At 39.0% G+C, this 19,207-nt stretch overlaps 2 protein-coding genes and 1 non-coding gene across 4 annotated transcripts; 1 reads left to right on the top strand and 2 right to left on the bottom strand.

Annotated features, from left to right (window-relative positions):
* Window positions 1-370: 370 nt before the first annotated feature.
* LOC133294793 (protein MICRORCHIDIA 7-like) lies at window positions 371-14,673 on the bottom strand. Of its 2 annotated transcripts, none has more exons than XM_061493544.1 (20): window positions 14,129-14,673; window positions 13,519-13,602; window positions 13,359-13,393; window positions 13,202-13,280; window positions 12,521-12,613; window positions 12,318-12,402; window positions 5,992-6,067; window positions 5,343-5,471; window positions 5,089-5,187; window positions 4,871-4,972; window positions 4,422-4,583; window positions 4,255-4,350; window positions 3,577-3,628; window positions 3,381-3,492; window positions 3,209-3,282; window positions 2,720-3,093; window positions 1,825-1,919; window positions 1,647-1,725; window positions 900-1,022; window positions 371-731 (listed from the first exon to the last, which is right to left on the bottom strand). In XM_061493544.1, exons 1-20 carry the CDS (start codon window positions 14,571-14,573, stop codon window positions 648-650), a joined length of 2,478 nt encoding a protein of 825 aa, XP_061349528.1. In that variant the 5' UTR covers window positions 14,574-14,673; the 3' UTR covers window positions 371-647. The 2 variants fall into 2 exon arrangements, with proteins under 2 accessions (XP_061349528.1, XP_061349529.1); XM_061493545.1 differs by having other exon boundaries at window positions 13,519-13,593.
* A 2,419-nt stretch (window positions 14,674-17,092) lies between these two features.
* LOC133294803 (small nucleolar RNA R71) lies at window positions 17,093-17,199 on the bottom strand. The gene has a single exon (XR_009749250.1). It is a non-coding gene; the product is annotated as a small nucleolar RNA R71 (small nucleolar RNA).
* A 37-nt stretch (window positions 17,200-17,236) lies between these two features.
* On the top strand, window positions 17,237-18,901 carry LOC133294791 (uncharacterized; the record flags this gene model as incomplete). Its single annotated transcript, XM_061493542.1, has 2 exons — window positions 17,237-18,049; window positions 18,101-18,901. Coding segments are annotated over exons 1-2 (1,614 nt in total), but the record flags the coding sequence as incomplete, so codon positions are not given.
* Between the last annotated feature and the right edge of the window lie 306 nt (window positions 18,902-19,207).

Raw genomic sequence — 19,207 nt, 5'->3', positions numbered from 1 at the left:
AATATTTTTCTGATGTTATATAAAAAAATATTTCGTACTTAAATAATAAATAGGAGAGAGAAAAATTAAAGGTGAGAGAAAAAAAATTTGTTAACACATTTAAAAAATATGAATGTCTTATTGTTAAATATATATATCTTCAAATAAAAAGTTGTTAAAAGGGCAGACTCATCTATTGCTTTCCAAGACTAGACAGAATTAGTTTGTATTCTTTACAAACAAAGGGACCTTTTATCCAAAGTTTTTTTTTCCTAAAAAGAACTTTTTATTATAGTTAAATAGTCATTTTGCTATTGAATGGAAAATATAGGCATACAAAGTGCAGCATTTGCCTTGCTTAAAATTCAAGTGTAAATTTTATGAAACCTTTTAGCAAAACTTCCTCTCCAGTTTGGCAAATGAATTTCAGGTGCCCTCAATTTTACAATATCTCGTGCGTTTTGGAGACCTAGGCACCTCATCCTACATCTCTACTGTACAATCAGTCAACAAGTCATTCTTCTATACTGCATCATAAAGTAGCAAGCTAGAAAATTACATACAATGAATAAACAGTCTGACATCCTAAATCTCAAGTTTGGAACTTCATAACCATATAAGGCAAACATAAACTCCCTATGCCCACAGAAAATGCTGTAACAGGGCTTTCATCGTTCTAGTCTGCCACTAGAAGACTTCCTTTCCAGCAGCCGTACCTTGTCACGCAACTCTTCAATGGTATTTGACGCCTCCTACAGGTGAAAAACTAAATCTAGTGACGCTTATTCAAAAATATCCAATGAATATCCAAATCTCTTGTATTGTATTTTGGATTAAAAAAAAGACAGAAAAGATAGCACTTCTTTTTCCATTCTTATTTTCTATTCAGGGGAAAGGGGTATTAAGTTACGAGGTGAAACCTGAAGCTTCTTTCTCAAACTTTTCTCTTCAGCATTACGTCTATCCCTCTCTTCAGCGAAAACATCAATTAGAGTTTCTTGTTCCTTGTTCAAATCTTCAATCTTTTTTTCTGCGGCATGGAGCTGATAAAGAAGAGGAGACATTTTAAGAAATATGCAATTAAATTTAAAATGGACAAAGCAATTTTAGGGGTTAGATAAATTCATCGAGTACCATATTCATTGTCCTCCTATTTGGTTTCAATTGAATCTACAACATCTTTAACATTAATATTCCCCTCAACCAAGATTTAGACATCAAGTTTGCAAATTACATTTCTATTCCTCTCAAGCTCAAAGGAAAGTTTTACCAAACAATCATAATGCCAGAGACACAAACTTTATGTACCGAATGTTAGGTTGTATAATGCTAACAAGAGTTAAAACTAAAATTGTTATTTAGGCCTTCGGTGCCATTACCAAAGCCTTGATGGGAGGGTTAATAACTTTACCAAAGTTAAATGTAATTAACCATTGTTTAATTTCAAAATTATCCTTATTATCCAAGCATTGATGACGATGGGCCATACAATATTTTATTAAAATTTTGAAATTATTAATGTTTAATCTAGTGAAATCTGACTATGTTTATCTGTTAGGGCTTCAGCCATAACAATTTCACTTATAAATGAAAAGACCATCATCAAACCAAGCTATTCTGATATTTCTAGCACAGATGTCTAAAAGACAAAATTCCATGGTTCAAACCTGAGTTTCAAGAGATTTACACCGGTCTTTCTCATACTGCAATACTTCCCCCAAAATTTCTTCCTCCTTCCGCTCTAATCTGTAACCCAAAAGCACAAAAAAGAAGGATAAGAGTCAATGAATTAGGTTCAATAAAGAAACCAAGGTTTGCAGTGAAATTTCTAAAATTACAACATACCTTTCCTTCAGCTCACGATTCTCCTTTTTCAACTGCTCCAGAGTTTGTAAATCAGCGTCAGATAGTGGTCGCTCACCATCACTAACATCTTGTCCCTGCATTTCAAACACAGTTTAGGAGCCATTGCCAAATAACACAAACAAGAAAAAAATAAATATCAAGATAAAATGCATCTTAAGCTCTAAGCCAATCTAGGCCAGAGTCATGAAGCAGTCTTTTTCAATCAGCTCCACCAAAAGTCATTTTGAGATGCCCATGTTGTAAACAAATTCCCTTAAATAAAATCCTCAATGCCTTGTATTACCCATTATGTTTGATGACTTTCTCGTAAGAGATTGACAGAAAATCATTCTAACATCTAATTGAATCACAAGAACATGCTATATAGGTCAAATCTATTTTAGTTTAAATTTCCTATTGGTGTTAGTTATAACCAGGTTCTAAATATTTTAAAAAAGCAAATCACACGCCAGCAACGAGCTGAGACACAGTACTGAGGCAGGTGCCTTGGAGCATCTTAGGGGTCACTATATTAAAACTTGTAATCATCTATTCTCAATGTTTAATGTTCAGCAATGGATAAAGACCATTGCTTTAACCTGACACCCAGGACCTCCCCCAACCCCTCAAAAAATAAACCTAAGCTCTGTCGGTTTGGATGTTTACAAAATCCTCGTTTTTCTATTATTTTCATCCATTCAGTCACTCTTTCTTCATGCCTTTCTTCTGATAAAATGCAGCAAATTTATTGTAAAAGTAGTAGATTTCTGAATCCACCCTTTTCAAACCTCACATATCACCAGCACTTGCTCAAGTTGCAATGTAAGTATGTATACTGGCAGAAAAAATAGAAAGAAGACAGAGAGAAATAGAGAGAGATGATGATATGCATGACCTTCAGCTTAGAATCTCGCGTGGACTGCAAGGCTTTTCCACTTGATGTAGTCTCTTGTAAACATTCATTATCATTTTCAAATGACTTTTTAGCATTAGATGTCTTTTGATTACCACCTTTTGCTTGTTTCTTAATTTGATCACTGATATCATCACAAGATGAGGATTGTTCAGATGAACTTTGTATCCTACTTTTAGGAGAGGCTGACAAACGACTATTTATGTATGCACTATATCTTTCTGGTTCCTTTCGTATCCGTTTCTGATTCGAATTATAACACAGTTTGTCTGATGTCAATGCTGTTCCCTTGCCATTTGTGGCAGAATAGTTCCTTTTTGATTGAGATGATTCTGGAACACAACCGGTAGGTGTCTCTACAAAATAAGATACATTTGTAGAAATCACAAGGTCATCCATAATAGGATTTCACTCCCCACGAGCAAGCAACATATGTATCAAACTACAACAAAGTAAGGCCTCATATCATACCTTTACCGGCAGAGCCGCTGATTTGTTTCTTACTTCGATTGGAAGCATAACCAATTTTATGGCAGTTAGAGCTCCTAAATAAAGAAGAAAACAATAAATTAGTAAAGCCAAAACACTTCATAGTTTATTCAAACAATTGTCATGAATAATCCAATGGAGAATAAAGAATCACCAATAATTCTTCTGCATTTGTATCAGTCGTGACTCCAGTCTTGATAAAACTAAAGTACGCTCAAAGCCTTGCTTATCATGAGCAGGTTCAACAAAGTTGGCTTCCAACACACCTGCAAATGGAAATGAACCATATCCTAAATGAGTATAGTCAACTTGATAAGAGGATCTCAAAAGAGCACAGGAAAAAGTGTCACCTATGACCCCACGCCCACCACTTCCTGCTGGATTCCAGATCCTCCAGAATGGCTGACAATCATGAAAACCACCCGTAAGAATAAACTATAATGACAACGTTTGGACCTCTACAAACTGAACCTAACTCCCCCAAGTCCAAAAATCCACCAAAAGGGAAAGTCCACATTGATTTTTTTATCATAAAACAGCTTCTGAACTTAATCCCCCCAACAAAAAAAATGAGTAGTTCAAAGGAAGTCTTGACGATTTGAACAAAAGTGAATATCTAGAGTTTTTCATTTAATTTTCAAATTCCAACCAAACAAATAAATGTTAATTTAATTCAAAAGAAACTCATAATAAAAAAGCCAGTTTGAAAACAGACAGCAAACAATTTTACGAACAGAATCGAATCGACATGGATGAAACTTAACAAAAACACAGGAGATAAAGTGCAACAACAGTACAAATATGCCAGTACAAATATATGTGTGTGTGTGCGCGCGCGCGCGCACGCGTCAAATGACCAATTATAGACTAAAATCAACAGACACAAGTTAACAACTGAGAAAATATTCTTTATTATCTCAAAAGCAGTTGGACCACAAAAACTTCAAAAGGGAAAAGAGGGGGATGAGCTTCTTCAGATACAAGATAACATAACCAAAAAACAAATGATGTATCATAACAAACCCCACCTTAATAAGTCGATTCTTGTGATAAACATTAAACCCTGAAACATCAACATGATGAACTGCATCCTTGACAAATCCAATAGTAACAACAGCAACCATCTGTCATAAGATCTAGATTAAATCATACTGCTAAGTTAGGAAGATCAAACTTTAAATTAAATTGACATTACATTTGAATCCTTTGGAATCCCATCAGCCCCCGATTGTGGCTTGTATGTCACCTCCTGAGACATCATCATATCATTCACTATATTGTGATGCAAAACATCTTTCCCTCTAAGAATAATTCGGAAGCCCGGTGGAAATCTCAGGTATAAAATTGAGGCATAACTCTGGATAGACAAGAATAATAATCATGAGAAATATAATAATACACACACACAAAAGGCACATTCACGTGTATATTAAATATGAAATTGAACTAAATCTTTTCGATCAATCTTTAAATAAGTTTTCTTTCTAGAGTCTATGTCTAATTAATTCTCCATTTTCAAGGTTTCAACTTTGAAAACCTTTACTTAATTAACATATACACTTACAGACCAGGAACACAAGAAACAACTTAATATGCTGATGTCTGAAACAAATAATAATAGTAACAATAATAATCTTGAATTACCCTTAGTGAATGTCGGTAAGTTAGGAAGTGTCTAGAGTTGGGGAACTCTTTAGCCATTTGTATTTTTTTCTCATCCCGATTTACACCTCTTATTTGAATATCCTGACACACAACATAAACATGTCAAAATTTGTTTAAAATAAATGGATATTTTTTTTTCTTTTGTAAGGACAAGGAGGGGAGTGTGGAGGATAATATAATTCAGTCATCAGACATACATGTGCGTCTGCATCAAAATCAAGTTCTAGCTGACCTTGATCATCCTCCCAAAGATTGTATATGATTATTCGAGTACCATGATCTTTCATCAGGTTGAACTGAAAATTGTATTAGAGTAAGACAATATCAGTTAACCGACATACAAATATATAACCTGACAGCTCATTAAATTAGGCAATAAAACCCAGAAGAGGAAATGTCAGAAAAGAAAAAGATATGAAATCAATTACCCCCTCAAATAGCAAGTGATTACCTGACGAATTAGATCAGCCTCATTGGAAACTGGCGACCATTGAACTATTGTTTCAACATTTTTATTCCAATCTTTCAGAGAAGTTCGTATCATCCTATTCCATTCCTGTCCACCTCTTTCATAGTCCAGCTTTCATTTCAGTATAAACAACATTTAGATGCATGTTAGAGGAACATAAATTCAAATAATCAAATTCAATAGAAAACACATTCTCAACCATGAATGTCTCTCACAGAAATAGATTCATCCAATCTACAAACATCCCCATCCCATTATTTGTTACTAATGAATCAAATTATTATTTTTGTTGGTGATAACACAAACCTCACAGCTGAAAATGAGATAATTAATTGCAAGCACAGTTGCTACGGTGATCAAGGATAAATCTAGATTAAGATGTAACATATGTCCATGGGAATTCGACAATCCTTGAGTAGATAAATTAGACTCTCCCATTAATTCACTATTTCAATATAATAGTGTAAACTATAATTATATAATACCTCAAAAGATAAAGTTCATTAATTGACAGGCGCAAGGCCTCTTGCAATTACTGATGTGGCTACGTGTGTGCACGTGAGTGCATACATGAAGGTGCGCGTAATGTGTGCATGTAAATTAAAACAAATAAGGAAATAGTACAAATTACCATGGGTACTACAATGTCTTCCTTCCCTGTACTCCTCAAAAATGTGTAAGACAGCAAGCCTATGCTTTGTGTAGAGCTAATAACAATGTCCAAATCACCCAGTTAGATAGAGAAGCATGCCATGATAAACAATGGTTATTGAAATACAAATATAACAAATTCATCCTCAAGCATGACTGATAAGCCCCAGCCCAATAGGGTGTACAAGAGAGACAAAAATAGAAGAGTTTGGGCTCCAACTTATGCTGATCCAAGCCCAAATTATGCGGCCAATGATGATCCAAACCCAAGCCTCACTACCCATGCTGCTCCAAGCTCAACAAAGATGACTCAGCAAGTTTGTTACAACTGAATGGAGGGGCACAGCACAATGGAGGTTAAGTAATGGGAGTGGGAACGTGCATGGGGCATCGGGAATTTGGAAATAGAGAATGGTCCTTGGGAGAGCTTCAGCACCTCTCGAATGTGCTGGGATTTTATAGTTACTACATTAAGCTTTAGTTGATTTCTGTAATAGTTCTGCCATTAAATACTGTAGTTCCATTTCTGCTTGTAATTCAGTTTCTTCATTCAATATATAAGAAAATCCAGATTCTTCTGGGCCCAAATAGCTGTGTTTTATTATTATTTTTCCGTATTCTTGGTGGTCCGTATCAAACTGGTATCAGAGCTCCGATCTAGGAGCTCTGTGGGATGGTAGTCACAAGAAACATGGAGAACCGAATCGAATTGATGGAAGAACGGCTGCGCAGAAACGAAGTTCAAAACGATGAAATACTCAGGAGGATGGACGCGAGTGAGAAGGGAGTTGTGGAGATCATCCGGAGGTTAGATGAAATAGCGGAACGATGGAGAAGTGGCTCTCATGAAGAGCATGATGGTTCCAACAGGGAAGCACCAGGAAGGAGGTTCAACACGGTTCCTCCCATGTCCAGAAGGCTAGACATCCCTTTATTCTGTGGCGATGACGCGTATGGGTGGATTAATAAAGTAGAGAGGTACTTCAGCATCAATGGAATAGCCGAGGGAGAGAAATTGGCAGCGGTGATGGTGACGCTAGAAGGGGAAGCTTTGCAATGGTACCTTTGGTGGGAGATAAACAACCCCAATGCGAATTGGGAGTTTTTTCGTAGGGAGTTGTTGAGCCGGTTTCAGCCTGATGCTCTTGACAACCCTTACAGAGCTCTCTATACCCTTAAGCAAACGGGAACGGTGGCTGAGTTTCGAACTGAGTTCGAAAGAGTAATTGGAGCGTTGTGTTTCGAGGATGAAGAGTTGTTGAAGGGGGCGTGGCTTAACGGAGTTCGGAGCAGCGTTAGGGAGGAACTGATGATGAACCCAGGAATAAGCCTGACTGAGATGATGAAATATGCCCTGAAGATCGAGAGGAGAAACGACGCATGGAGGGAAGAAGAGGTTGGCGCAGGGAGAAGGCTCGGTTGGACTGGGCCAGGAAAAGGAGGTCAAGCCCAACGCGGTTGGGCCAGCTCCAATCGAAATGGCAGCTGGGGTGGTTTGGGTTCACATAACCCATCCAACCCGGGTCGGGTTAATAACTCACCAAATTCATTTAATCAGAACAATCCAGATCCCCAAAATTCTAGGGCACCAAATGACGACGGACAGAGAGAGTCGACCACGAAAATACCTGGCACCGACAGTGGAGGTCCGATGACGGAGAGTCAAGGGAGCAACAACTGTCGTCTCTCACAGGCGGAGATGAGGGATCGTCATATGAAGGGTCTTTGCTTCAAGTGCAACGAGAAGTGGAACCCCAACCATCGGTGCAAATTTCGACAACTTCGTGTGCTGATAGTCGACGAAGAAGATGATGACAAGGTAGAAGACCATGAGGCGGTAGCGACGATGATCGATGATGAAGTCAGGGGTGAAGGAGACAAGGACGTGGCCCTACAACTTTCCATGCATAGTTTGTTGGGTATCACTTCGAGCCAGACGCTCAAGGTGTGGGGAAAAATTCTGGGAACGGACGTCACGGTGATGGTCGACTGTGGAGCGTCAAGCAATTTTGTACGAAGGGAGGTGGCAGAGAAATTGGGTCTGCCCATAACAGAGACCACTGCTTACAACGTGGTGGTGGGTGACGGCCACAAGATCAGCTGTCAAGGGGTCTGTAAGGGGGTGGATATTCTGCTTCAGGGTTCACTGGTTACTCAAAACTTTTATCTTTTCGAATTGGGGAGCTCTGATGTCGTGTTGGGGTTGGAATGGTTGACCCAATTAGGAGAAATTAAGGCCAATTTTAAGGAGCTAACACTGAAGTTTGTTCGAGAAGGTCGTGAAGTTACAATCAGGGGAGACCCAGCACTATACCGTTCTGTGGTCTCTTTGAAATCCATTGTAAAGGCTCTCCAAGACCATGGCCAAGGATTCTACCTGAAGACTGATGACAGAGAAGATGAAAGGAGCAACATTCAGTGGGTGGAGCTAGAGAGGCTGCTTGCAGAATTTGAGGATATATTCCAAAAGCCAAGGGGACTGCCACCGAGCAGGAGTCATGACCATGCCATCAATTTGAAGTCAGGGAGTCAGGTGCCTAACATACGGCCATACAGGTATCCCCATTATCAAAAATCCGAAATTGAAAGTCTTGTTGCTGAGTTGCTTAGTGATGGCATGATAAGACATAGCACTAGTCCTTACTCCAGCCCAATGATTTTAGTAAAAAAAAAAGATGGGAGTTGGAGGGTGTGTGTAGACTATAGGGCCCTGAATAAGCTGATTATCCCTGATAAATTCCCCATCCCGGTGGTTGATGAGTTGTTGGACGAGCTTGGGGGCTCCTCCATTTTTTCTAAGCTTGATCTGAAGTCTGGGTTTCACCAGATCAGAATGCGTGAAGAAGATATACCCAAGACAACGTTTAGAACGCATCAAGGGCATTACGAGTACTTGGTGATGCCCTTTGGGTTAACAAACGCCCCATCCACATTTCAAGCCCTGATGAATGACGTATTGGGCCCATTTCTGAGAAAATTTGTACTGGTATTTTTTGACGACATACTCATATACAGCCAGAACCGCGAAGAGCACATGGAACATTTGATTCAGGTTTTTAGGGTGCTGCGGATTAATTCCTTAGTGTGCAACAAAAAAAAATGTAGTTTTGGCAGGGACCACATGGAGTACTTGGGGCACATCATATCGGCTGAAGGGGTAAGTGCTGACCCTAGTAAGATTGACGCCATGACAAGATGGCCAGCACCCAAAAATATCAAAGGTTTGAGAGGTTTTTTGGGCCTCACAGGTTACTACAGGAGGTTTGTGCAAGATTATGGCAAAGTTGCAAAACCTCTGACGGATTTATTAAAGAAAGATGCCTTTCAGTGGGGTGAGGCAGCAGCGCGCTCTTTTGAAGAGCTAAAGAAGAAGATGGTTACTGTTCCGGTTTTGGCATTGCCAGATTTCTCTCAGCCCTTCACTGTGACCACTGATGCTTCAGGCAAAGGCATTGGGGCCGTCTTAATGCAAGGCAATAGACCAGTGGCCTTTTTGAGTCAAGGTTTTTATCCAAGGGCACAGGCAAAGTCCATTTATGAAAAAGAGTTAATGGCTATAGTATTCGCAGTACAGAAATGGAAGCATTATCTGATGGGGAGGCATTTTATAATTAAATCTGACCAAAGGAGTTTGAAGTTTCTCACTGATCAAAAAGTTTTAAATGAAGACCAGCAAAAGTGGGCTGTGAAGCTACTCGGATTTGATTTTGAAATTCAATATCATCCGGGTAAGGAGAATCACGTTGCCGATGCCCTTTCTAGGCAAATGCAGATGGCCAGCATTACCAGGTTACAAATGCCCGAGTTACAAGAGCTGGAGCAAGAGTTACAAGTTGACAACAAACTGAGGGCTATTTTACAAGACTTACTGGTTGGTAGCACTGCTCATCAGGGGTTTAAATTGAAGGAGGGCAGACTATTCTACAATGATTGGCTGGTTGTCTCTAAAACTTCCAAACTCATCCCTATTTTGCTTCAAGAATTCCATGACTCGAGTTTTGGGGGACATTCGGGTTTTTTCAGAACCTACAAGCGGCTGGCTAACTTGGTTTATTGGGAGGGGATGAAACGAACCATCAAGGATTACGTGGCTGCTTGTATAGTTTGCCAACAAAGCAAGGCCCAAAATCTGACCCCTGCCGGCCTTTTGCAGCCATTGCCCATCCCTGTGAAGGTATGGTCTGATATCTCTATGGACTTTATTGGGGGGCTGCCCAAAGCCATGGGTTTTGATACAATCTTTGTGGTTGTGGACCGTCTAACAAAATATGCCCATTTTTTGCCCCTCACGCACCCATACACAGCAAAGGAGGTCGTTGAATTATTCATCAAAGAGGTAGTGAGGCTTCATGGATTCCCACTGACTATTGTTTCTGATCGTGACAGGGTTTTTCTTAGTGCTTTTTGGACTGAATTGTTCAAAAGTGCCGGTACTAAACTACATTACAGTACCGCTTACCACCCGCAAACGAATGGTCAAACGGAAGTGGTTAACCGGTGCTTAGAGGTATACTTGCGGTGCTTCTGCAGTCCTAAACCCAAGCAATGGCCCAAATGGATTGCATGGGCTGAATTCTGGTATAATACTACCTACAAAGATGCCACAGGCATGACCCCTTTCAAGGCTTTATACGGTACTGACCCTCCTCATCTGCTCCGGTGTGATAGCTACTCCTCTGCAGTAGATGCCATTTCTCGTTCCCTGTCCGAGAGGGATACTGTTTTGCAAGATTTAAAACAGAATTTGGTTCGGGCCCAAAACAGAATGACAATTCATGCCAACCAACATAGGAGAGACGTTCATTTCAGCCCAGGTGACCTAGTTTATCTACGGTTACAACCTTATAGACTCAAGACTCTTGCTAAGCGAGTTAATGAAAAACTTAGCCCAAGATACTATGGTCCGTACCCTATTGTGGAGAGGATTGGGGAGGCTGCCTACCGACTCCAATTACCTCCAGGATGCCAGGTCCATCCGGTATTCCATGTATCTCTTCTTAAGCCGACAGTTACACCTGTTACAAACGCTCAGCCCTTGCCTTCCATGCTGACAGAAGGGTGGGAGCTCATAGTGGAACCTGAAAAGCTGGTTCAATGGAGGCGATCCAACAAGGGCGAGCTGGAAGTTCTGCTCAAATGGTGTCATTTACCCGAGTTTGAAAACACTTGGGAGTCCTTTGATGTCATCCACCAACAGTTCCCTCACTTCCACCTTGAGGACAAGGTACTTAAATTGGGGGGGAGTATTGATAAGCCCCAGCCCAATAGGGTGTACAAGAGAGACAAAAATAGAAGAGTTTGGGCTCCAACTTATGCTGATCCAAGCCCAAATTATGCGGCCAATGATGATCCAAACCCAAGCCTCACTACCCATGCTGCTCCAAGCTCAACAAATGATGACTCAGCAAGTTTGTTACAACTGAATGGAGGGGCACAGCACAATGGAGGTTAAGTAATGGGAGTGGGAACGTGCATGGGGCATCGGGAATTTGGAAATAGAGAATGGTCCTTGGGAGAGCTTCAGCACCTCTCGAATGTGCTGGGATTTTATAGTTACTACATTAAGCTTTAGTTGATTTCTGTAATAGCCTTATTTTTCTGCCATTAAATATTGTAGTTCCATTTCTGCTTGTAATTCAGTTTCTTCATTCAATATATAAGAAAATCCATATTCTTCTGGGCCCAAATAGCTGTGTTTTATTATTATTTTTCCGTATTCTTGGTGGTCCGTATCAATGACATTACGCTGATAGTTATTAATGACAATTCTACAATTATTGATTGTGCCAAAGATAGACCAGGTAACCTAAAATATAAATGGACACTTGTTTCTCCAAACAATAACAAATTACAAAACCATCAGAGTGCAGCAAACAAGGAACTTTTCAAAAGGAAGCATTTTAAATTGCACCCATAATGTAAGCACACTTCTCACAATTACAAAAACTTCTTCCACCAAGAGGGGAAAACTTTACGTAATCTTACCCTTACTTTTTTTGCAAAAAGATTGTTACCTATTTACTTCATATAATTTTAACTTATGAATAAAATAATTATTCAATATCTGCAATGAGAAGTTAACATTACATTGCACTGCTAATAGTGATACGTATAAATACTTGACCTCTGTATATGTAAACGAGCATCCTAAAGCCAACAAATACTAAAACACCAACTATTGATTACTTGAAGAAAGATATAACAAATACTAAAATTACTAATTCAGAATTTAATTCTCACCAACATGCAGAATAATCTCCAGCTTGAAAAGAAAATTGAATGAAACAATAAGAAATTTAAACAAACCTCTTCCCATCTTTCCCATGACAACGGGAGAATACAATTACATCAGCCCCGAGCCTCATGGTACTTGTTTTAAAGCCATTTCCATCTATCACATAAACACTAAAACATCAGTATACTCTCTGGAATGAAATATTCAAAAAGATTTATCTTCTGAAATGAAATATTAAACAAGATTTATCTTCTCCCCTAAACTAAAGGTTTACATTGTCCAATTGTATTTGCCAATTTGCTTTTCTCGGAATACCCCAGCGACATGCATTGACGCATTTTATCAGGATCCATCCCACCACCATTATCTGAAATAACAATCAACAATACAATGTTTTAGATTTCAAAAACAGAAAAAGAAGGGAGAGTATAAAATCTTCTATTAGGACTCTATTCACAAGACATTCATAAATCAAATTTTTAAATCTTTTCTAATATTCTTATCATGTAACATCAGAAATACTGCTTCTAAATGAAAAAAAAGGTGCAGTGCTGATTGTACTTTGGATATCAATTTAAAGAAAGAAAACAAATTATAGATGAAATAAAGGTGGGATTAGAAATTTAAAGTAATCCGAATGAGTTCTAAATTGCCAATCGTATTCCATCATGTACTTGTTTAAGACAAGTAAGGTCCCAACAAACATTGAACATTTTACGCAAGAATTTCTAAACAGATCAGAAATATAAATTGACAAAAAAAAATTCATGGAGGAATAAAAGCCACATATTTCTATGAAATCCTACTGGGTGTTCTTGCACACAGAAGCATGATTAAAGCATATCCTATTTTATATCCCTTTCTATTACCAAAACAAATCATCAGAATTATCAATCTGCTACATTTAGTTTCTTTCCATAGATCTATTAAGTAAACAATTCATAAATGACAATACCTTCAATCAGCAACATCCTGGTGCCATCTTTCTTACTTACAAGCATATCTACATTAACATATGTAGCCCCATTACAAACCTGAAGTCAAATTCAAGAAGTAGTAAATAAGGGAAATAATCACAACCAGTACTTAATAAAACAAGCGAAGTGGCCTACCTCATCCAATGAATTGTCCAAAAGCTCAGCAAAAGCTGCAGAAAAATAATCAATCTAAGCATGCTAAATTACAATAAATGTCTAAGAACCAAAGGGGGGAATATAAATCACTCGATATCACCGAAATGATTAACCACTGATACAAACATGCCCAGATTACCTCCAAGAGCCCACTTATGACTTGTAGCATTAGAATGTAGAAACTTAGGGTGAACTCTGACGTGATCCATACCAACTGCAGATTCTACAGTAAATATCAGGTTATGGTGCATTGTCAAGAACACAGGCAAATTCAAAGAACTCAAAAAAAAAAAAAAAAAAAAACTAGAAAAAAACTAGAAAAAAAATTAAAAAAATCAAGAGCTGCTTCAATTAATCTAATCAACATCAACAATATCTTTATTCCAAACTAATTGGGGTCGGTGGGTAGATGAACCCAAATAAAAGATACAAAGTGTTGAAAAAAAGATAAAATATAACTACGTAAGAATAATATAACTATGTGGGACTTTTTGACACCTTCATCTTATTTTTCACCTTCTGATATTTTTGTTACACAAAGCAACTGTAATGTGATAAAATTCTTTCAATTCGGAATAAACATCAGCACTGAAAAAACAGGACCACTAATAATCACAAGGCTAGAACATAATAAGGTTTGCAATCAGTAAAGAGCTATAACATAATAAGGTTTGCAATCAGTAATTAGCCATCAATTCATGTGAAGAAAGATAATAAACAAAACCCTCTCGAAACAGAGAAACACGCACCGGTTGAAGTATCGAAGCCACAGACAGGAGCGCCATCGTAATCTCCGGCCTTCCAAAACTGCTTAGGGCTATTCAGGACCAAACTCGCACTCCTGTTGGAACTCGCCGCCGAAGCAGAAGCCCACTCCGGCGCCGGCAAGGACAGCAAAGGCTGCGGCGGTGGGAACGGCGCCGGAGGGAGAGGGCTGAGGAATCCAACGGGCAAAACCACTCCCACGTCGTCCATCTTCCGTTTCTTCCTAGGGCTTTCTCCCGAAACGCCGGTTTGCGCCGCGCTGGCGATTACGCTATCCAAATCGACGTCGGAATCGGAATCGCTACTGCTACTACCGCTACTGAGTTCAATAACCGAGTCAGGAGGGAGCGGGGAAACGGCGCCATTTCTCTGCCTGCGATCGGGAACATTCGGAATCTCCAGCGCTTCTTCCTTAACGTAAGCATCCATGCTACAAGTTTAGACTAGAAAGTTAAAACAAAATCGAATGAGAGCGTGGTGGTTGAACAAAAAAGTGTTCCTTAGGCTAAACAAAAAGAATGAATGAACACAACCACGTGAAAGTGAAGAAAAGGCTACACGTTGGTCAAAACTTGCGCCACTATATGAGGATAAAAACAAAAAAAATTATGCAGAAGCATAGACAATCTATGCACATCATGTATTTATATTTAGGATTTGCCTATTAAAAACTCATAGGGTTTAAAGATTACCTTAATTACTTGAGAGTAGATGGAGTCTTGATAAACCTTTAGTTTATCTTGTTTTATGGACTAAAATAATATGAATTATCTAATTAAACAAGTCAAAAACTAGGGTTTTAATAGGATAATCATGAACATTATCTGAATTTTTGTTTAATTGAATCATCCTTGCTATTTTTTAGGGATTTGTTGACAAAAGGAGTCAAAAGATGAAGATTTGATAGATAGAGATCACAACTAGAAGATATGAGATCAAGAGATGATAGAGGAAGATCAAAAACAAGATAGATTTAAGATCTTATCAAGTTGTTAGAGAGGAAGCTTAAGCCTCCATCATGAAGCTTAAGCCTCCTAAACAAGCAAATAGCCTCTGCCAATGGAAGCTTAAGCCCCAATAAGGAAGCTTAAGCCTCCAAAATACGCAAAAAGTCTCGGCCTATGGGCGCTTAAGCCCCTAACTCAGGGCTTAAGCGCGCTGGAAGAAGAAAATTCTGACTGGAAGATCGCACTTAAGCGCCCTACAGCGCGCTTAAGCGCGCAACGCGAATTCTGCAATCACCGTTCTAGGGGGCTTAAGCGCGATGAAGCAAGCTTAAGCGCCCCAGAAACCCAACTTAGGCCCATTCAAGGTGTTTCATCAAGATACGAACTCTTGACCTATAAAAAAACACCATTGGCAACCAGAAGAATAACTTTTACATTGCTAAACAACTCTTGGGTGCTCGGAGGCTGAAGGAACGCGGAGGAACATCAGATTCATGTTCGTGAGGGGCGGAGACGGATCAACGTCAAGTGTTCACTGGAGATATTGAAGATCCACCAATCACTTATGGAGTTTGGGGGAGCTTTTCTATTTTCTTTTGTTCTTGATTTTGCCATGTCCGGCTAGTTCTTTAAGTAGTTAGGGTTAGATGGATTTTAGTCGATTTATTATGCTTTGAATAATTCGTACGTTAATTTTCCTTTTTATCATGAATGAAGTTATCTGTTTTTAATGCTTTATATAGGCTTGAATCTTATATAATGACCATCGGTGAATGCATGACAATAGGAATGTTGGTGTGTGATCCATATCTGATAACTTCATCGTAAACGTTATGATTCTAGGGATAGACATAGGGTTTGCGTAATCTTTAAGATTCTTGAATTTAATGCTTGCATGCTTGGGGAATAACCGGGGAACTAGGGTTCTTCCAATATTGTAAAGGTTTTAGAGTAACAAGGGATTGAGCTCTAATAACATGCGAAAGAATTGATTAGATTGATACTAAGGACAATTAACATTAAGAAGGAATTCAAACGTAATAAGGAGATTAAATGAAATCGAACCCCTAGCTACGTTTTTATTTTATTAGTTAAATCACATCTTTAATTTCTTGTCTTTAATTCTTGCAAGTAATTAGCTTAATATTTAATATTTTAATTTTGCAATTCAAATCCTGTTTCCAAATACACTTTCGATTGTCCAACTAAGTTTGCGATAGTGAATTAGTGCTTGAACTGTAATCCTCGTGGGAACGATCTCTTACTTAATCATATATTACTTGTACGATCGGTGCACTTGCCGTGAGTAGCAACAAGTTTTTGGCGCCGTTGCCGGGGATTACTATTTCAACATTAATAGTAGCTATTAATTCTTTAGATTGGACCTTATTTTCTGTTATTTAATTTTCTGTTATTTAAATTCAGTTTTATTTTCTTATTTTATATAATCTATTTTTCTGGTTTATGCGAGGAACCGTTGACACCGATTCCTTGCAATTCGACCCGGAGATAGAGAAAACAACAAAAAGAAACAGAAAACTTGCTAAAGAAAGAAGACAGCAAGAGAAAGAAGCTTCAAGCTCAACAGAACCAAAAGAAGAAGCAATGAGAGACAACAATGTACCTCCACCACCTCCGAGAACATTAGGAGATTACATGACTCCTGCTCGAGTTCCACAGACGGCGAGCATTGTTAGACCAAACGTGGATGCTAACAATTTTGAACTCAAGCCTGCGTTATTGCAACTGATTCAGAAAGATCAATTTGCCGGAGGAAGCACGGAAGACCCTTACATCCATCTAGAAAACTTCTTGCTATACTGTGATACCTTGAAGATGAATGGGGTGTCTCGGGATGCTATTTTGCTCAGATTGTTCCCTTGTTCACTTAAAGATGATGCGAGAGGATGGTTGCAGTCATTACCTCAAGGAAGCATCACCAACTGGGACGACTTGGCAACAAAATTTTTAGAGAAATTTTTCTCATCTTCGAAAATGGCAAAGCTCAAGGCGGATATCACTTCTTTTGAACAAAAAGAAAGTGAATCTCTATATGAAGCATGGGAAAGATTCAAAGGACTACTCAGGAAGTGTCCCCAACATGGCATTGAAGCCTGGGAGCAAGCGAGAACTTTCTTCCAAGGGATGACACCCAACACAAGAACATTGGTGAATGCTGCATCGGGAGGGTCCTTAAAAACAAAAACTCCAGAGGAAGCCTTGGAATTACTAGAGTCTCTAGCCTCTCAGGAGGATGATAATGCTCCAGTACCACAGAGAAGAGCGGGGATTATGAAGCTTGATGGCTATGATGCCATCTTAGCTCAGAATGAACAGATTTTACAAATTAACAAGAAACAACAAGAACAACTAGATGCTCTCACAAAGCAATTTACCAGTTCTCAAGTCTCTTCTGTTAATAATATTCAAATAACTTGTGGTATTTGTGCAGGTGCTCATGCTACTGAAGACTGCGGGGCACCCGAAACTGCAGATGTTAATGGAATTTGGCATGATAAAAAAGCTCCATATAATCCAGGGAGGAACCAATACGGCAATAATCAAAATCAAGGGTGGAGAAATAAAAATCAAAATCAACACCCGAGATTTAGTTACAGTTCGAACCATCAGCTGAATCCTCCTATGCCAGTGCAACAGCAACCTCCACAACAATCAGAATGGGAAAAGGCCTTTGCACAACTATCCAAGACCACATCGGACTACATTCAAAGTTCCAATAATTTCATAGAGGACACCTCAGCCTTTATGCAAGAGACAAGGGCCTCATTCCGGAATCAAGAAGCTTCTATCCGGAATCTTGAAACTCAGATTGGCCAGCTATCAAAGCAGTTCACTGAAAGAGTTCAAGGAACTTTTCCAGGTAACACTATTCCAAATCCAAGTAGGGAACACTGCAATGCGATTACTACTATGAGTGAGAAAGCCATTGAACCTGTGGTAAAGCCTTCAGTTGAGAAAAAGAAAGATGATGAACTTGCAACTGAAAAGGAAAAAGAAAAGGAAGTTGCCAAAGAATTTGCTGCAGAGAAAACTGTTCCTGAAAAGAAAGAGTTCAAATGGGAGAAAAAGAAAGCTCAAGAAAGGCAAGAAAAGCCATTGGAGCTCTCACCTTATGCAAAGATTCCATATCCGCAGAGGTTCAGAGAGGAAATCAAAAAGCAGCAGTATTCCAAGTTCCTTGACATTTTCAAGAAGCTGCAAATCAATATCCCGTTTACTGAAGCCTTGGAGAACATGCCCAATTACGCAAAGTTCATGAAAGATCTTCTATCGCGAAAGCGTAAGCTACAAGAATGTGAGACGGTGACTCTGACAGAGGAATGCAGTGCCATTACCCAGAAAAAGTTGCCTCCAAAGCTTAAAGATCCAGGAAGATTCAGCATTCCATGCAACATAGGCAATATGGAAGTGAAAAATGTTCTATGTGATCTCGGTGCCAGCATCAACGTGATGCCACTATTTATGATGAAGAAACTGGGGATCACTGAAGTAAGGCCAACCAAGACAATAGTTCAATTGGCTGACCGTTCTACAAAGCAAGCTTATGGCATTATTGAGGACATACTGGTAAAGGTTGACAAATTCATCATTCCTGTTGATTTTGTCATCCTTGATATAGAGGAAAATTCTACTATTCCTATGATCTTCGGAAGACCTTTCTTGGCAACCTCAGGAGCGCTGATTGATGTACCGAAATGCGAGTTGATCTTACGGGTAGACGTGGAGCAAGCAATTTTCAAGTTCTTTGATAAAGAAGTTCCCTCACCTATAATTCAACCGGAAGATCAAGTCTACTATATTAGTGAAAAGAAAGGAGAAGAAGAGCACAAAGAGAATTCTTCTCAAGAAAGTAAGCCAAAGGTTAAAATGGAGAAGCTCAGGAGCAAGGGAAAACACGTAAACACAAAATTCAAAGCTATTGAGCCTACTTCATCTCACTCATATGCACAAGAGTACTATGGGAGGACACCATTTCTGAATGATAGAGCTTGGTCATCACCAAGCCCATGCTTTGAACCACCATGAACATAAAAGAGGTACGTCAGGCTCGGTACGTAAAACAAGCGCCTCTGGGAGGCAACCCAACTATATTTT

This window comes from Gastrolobium bilobum, unplaced genomic scaffold, assembly GCF_033153095.1.
Source record: "Gastrolobium bilobum isolate Gb01-03AN ecotype WA unplaced genomic scaffold, APGP_CSIRO_Gbil_v1 utg32454, whole genome shotgun sequence".
In the NCBI taxonomy this organism is placed as follows: domain Eukaryota; kingdom Viridiplantae; phylum Streptophyta; class Magnoliopsida; order Fabales; family Fabaceae; genus Gastrolobium; species Gastrolobium bilobum.
The sequence above is the reverse complement of the archived record's forward strand: the minus strand, read 5'-3'. Positions and strand labels throughout refer to the sequence as shown.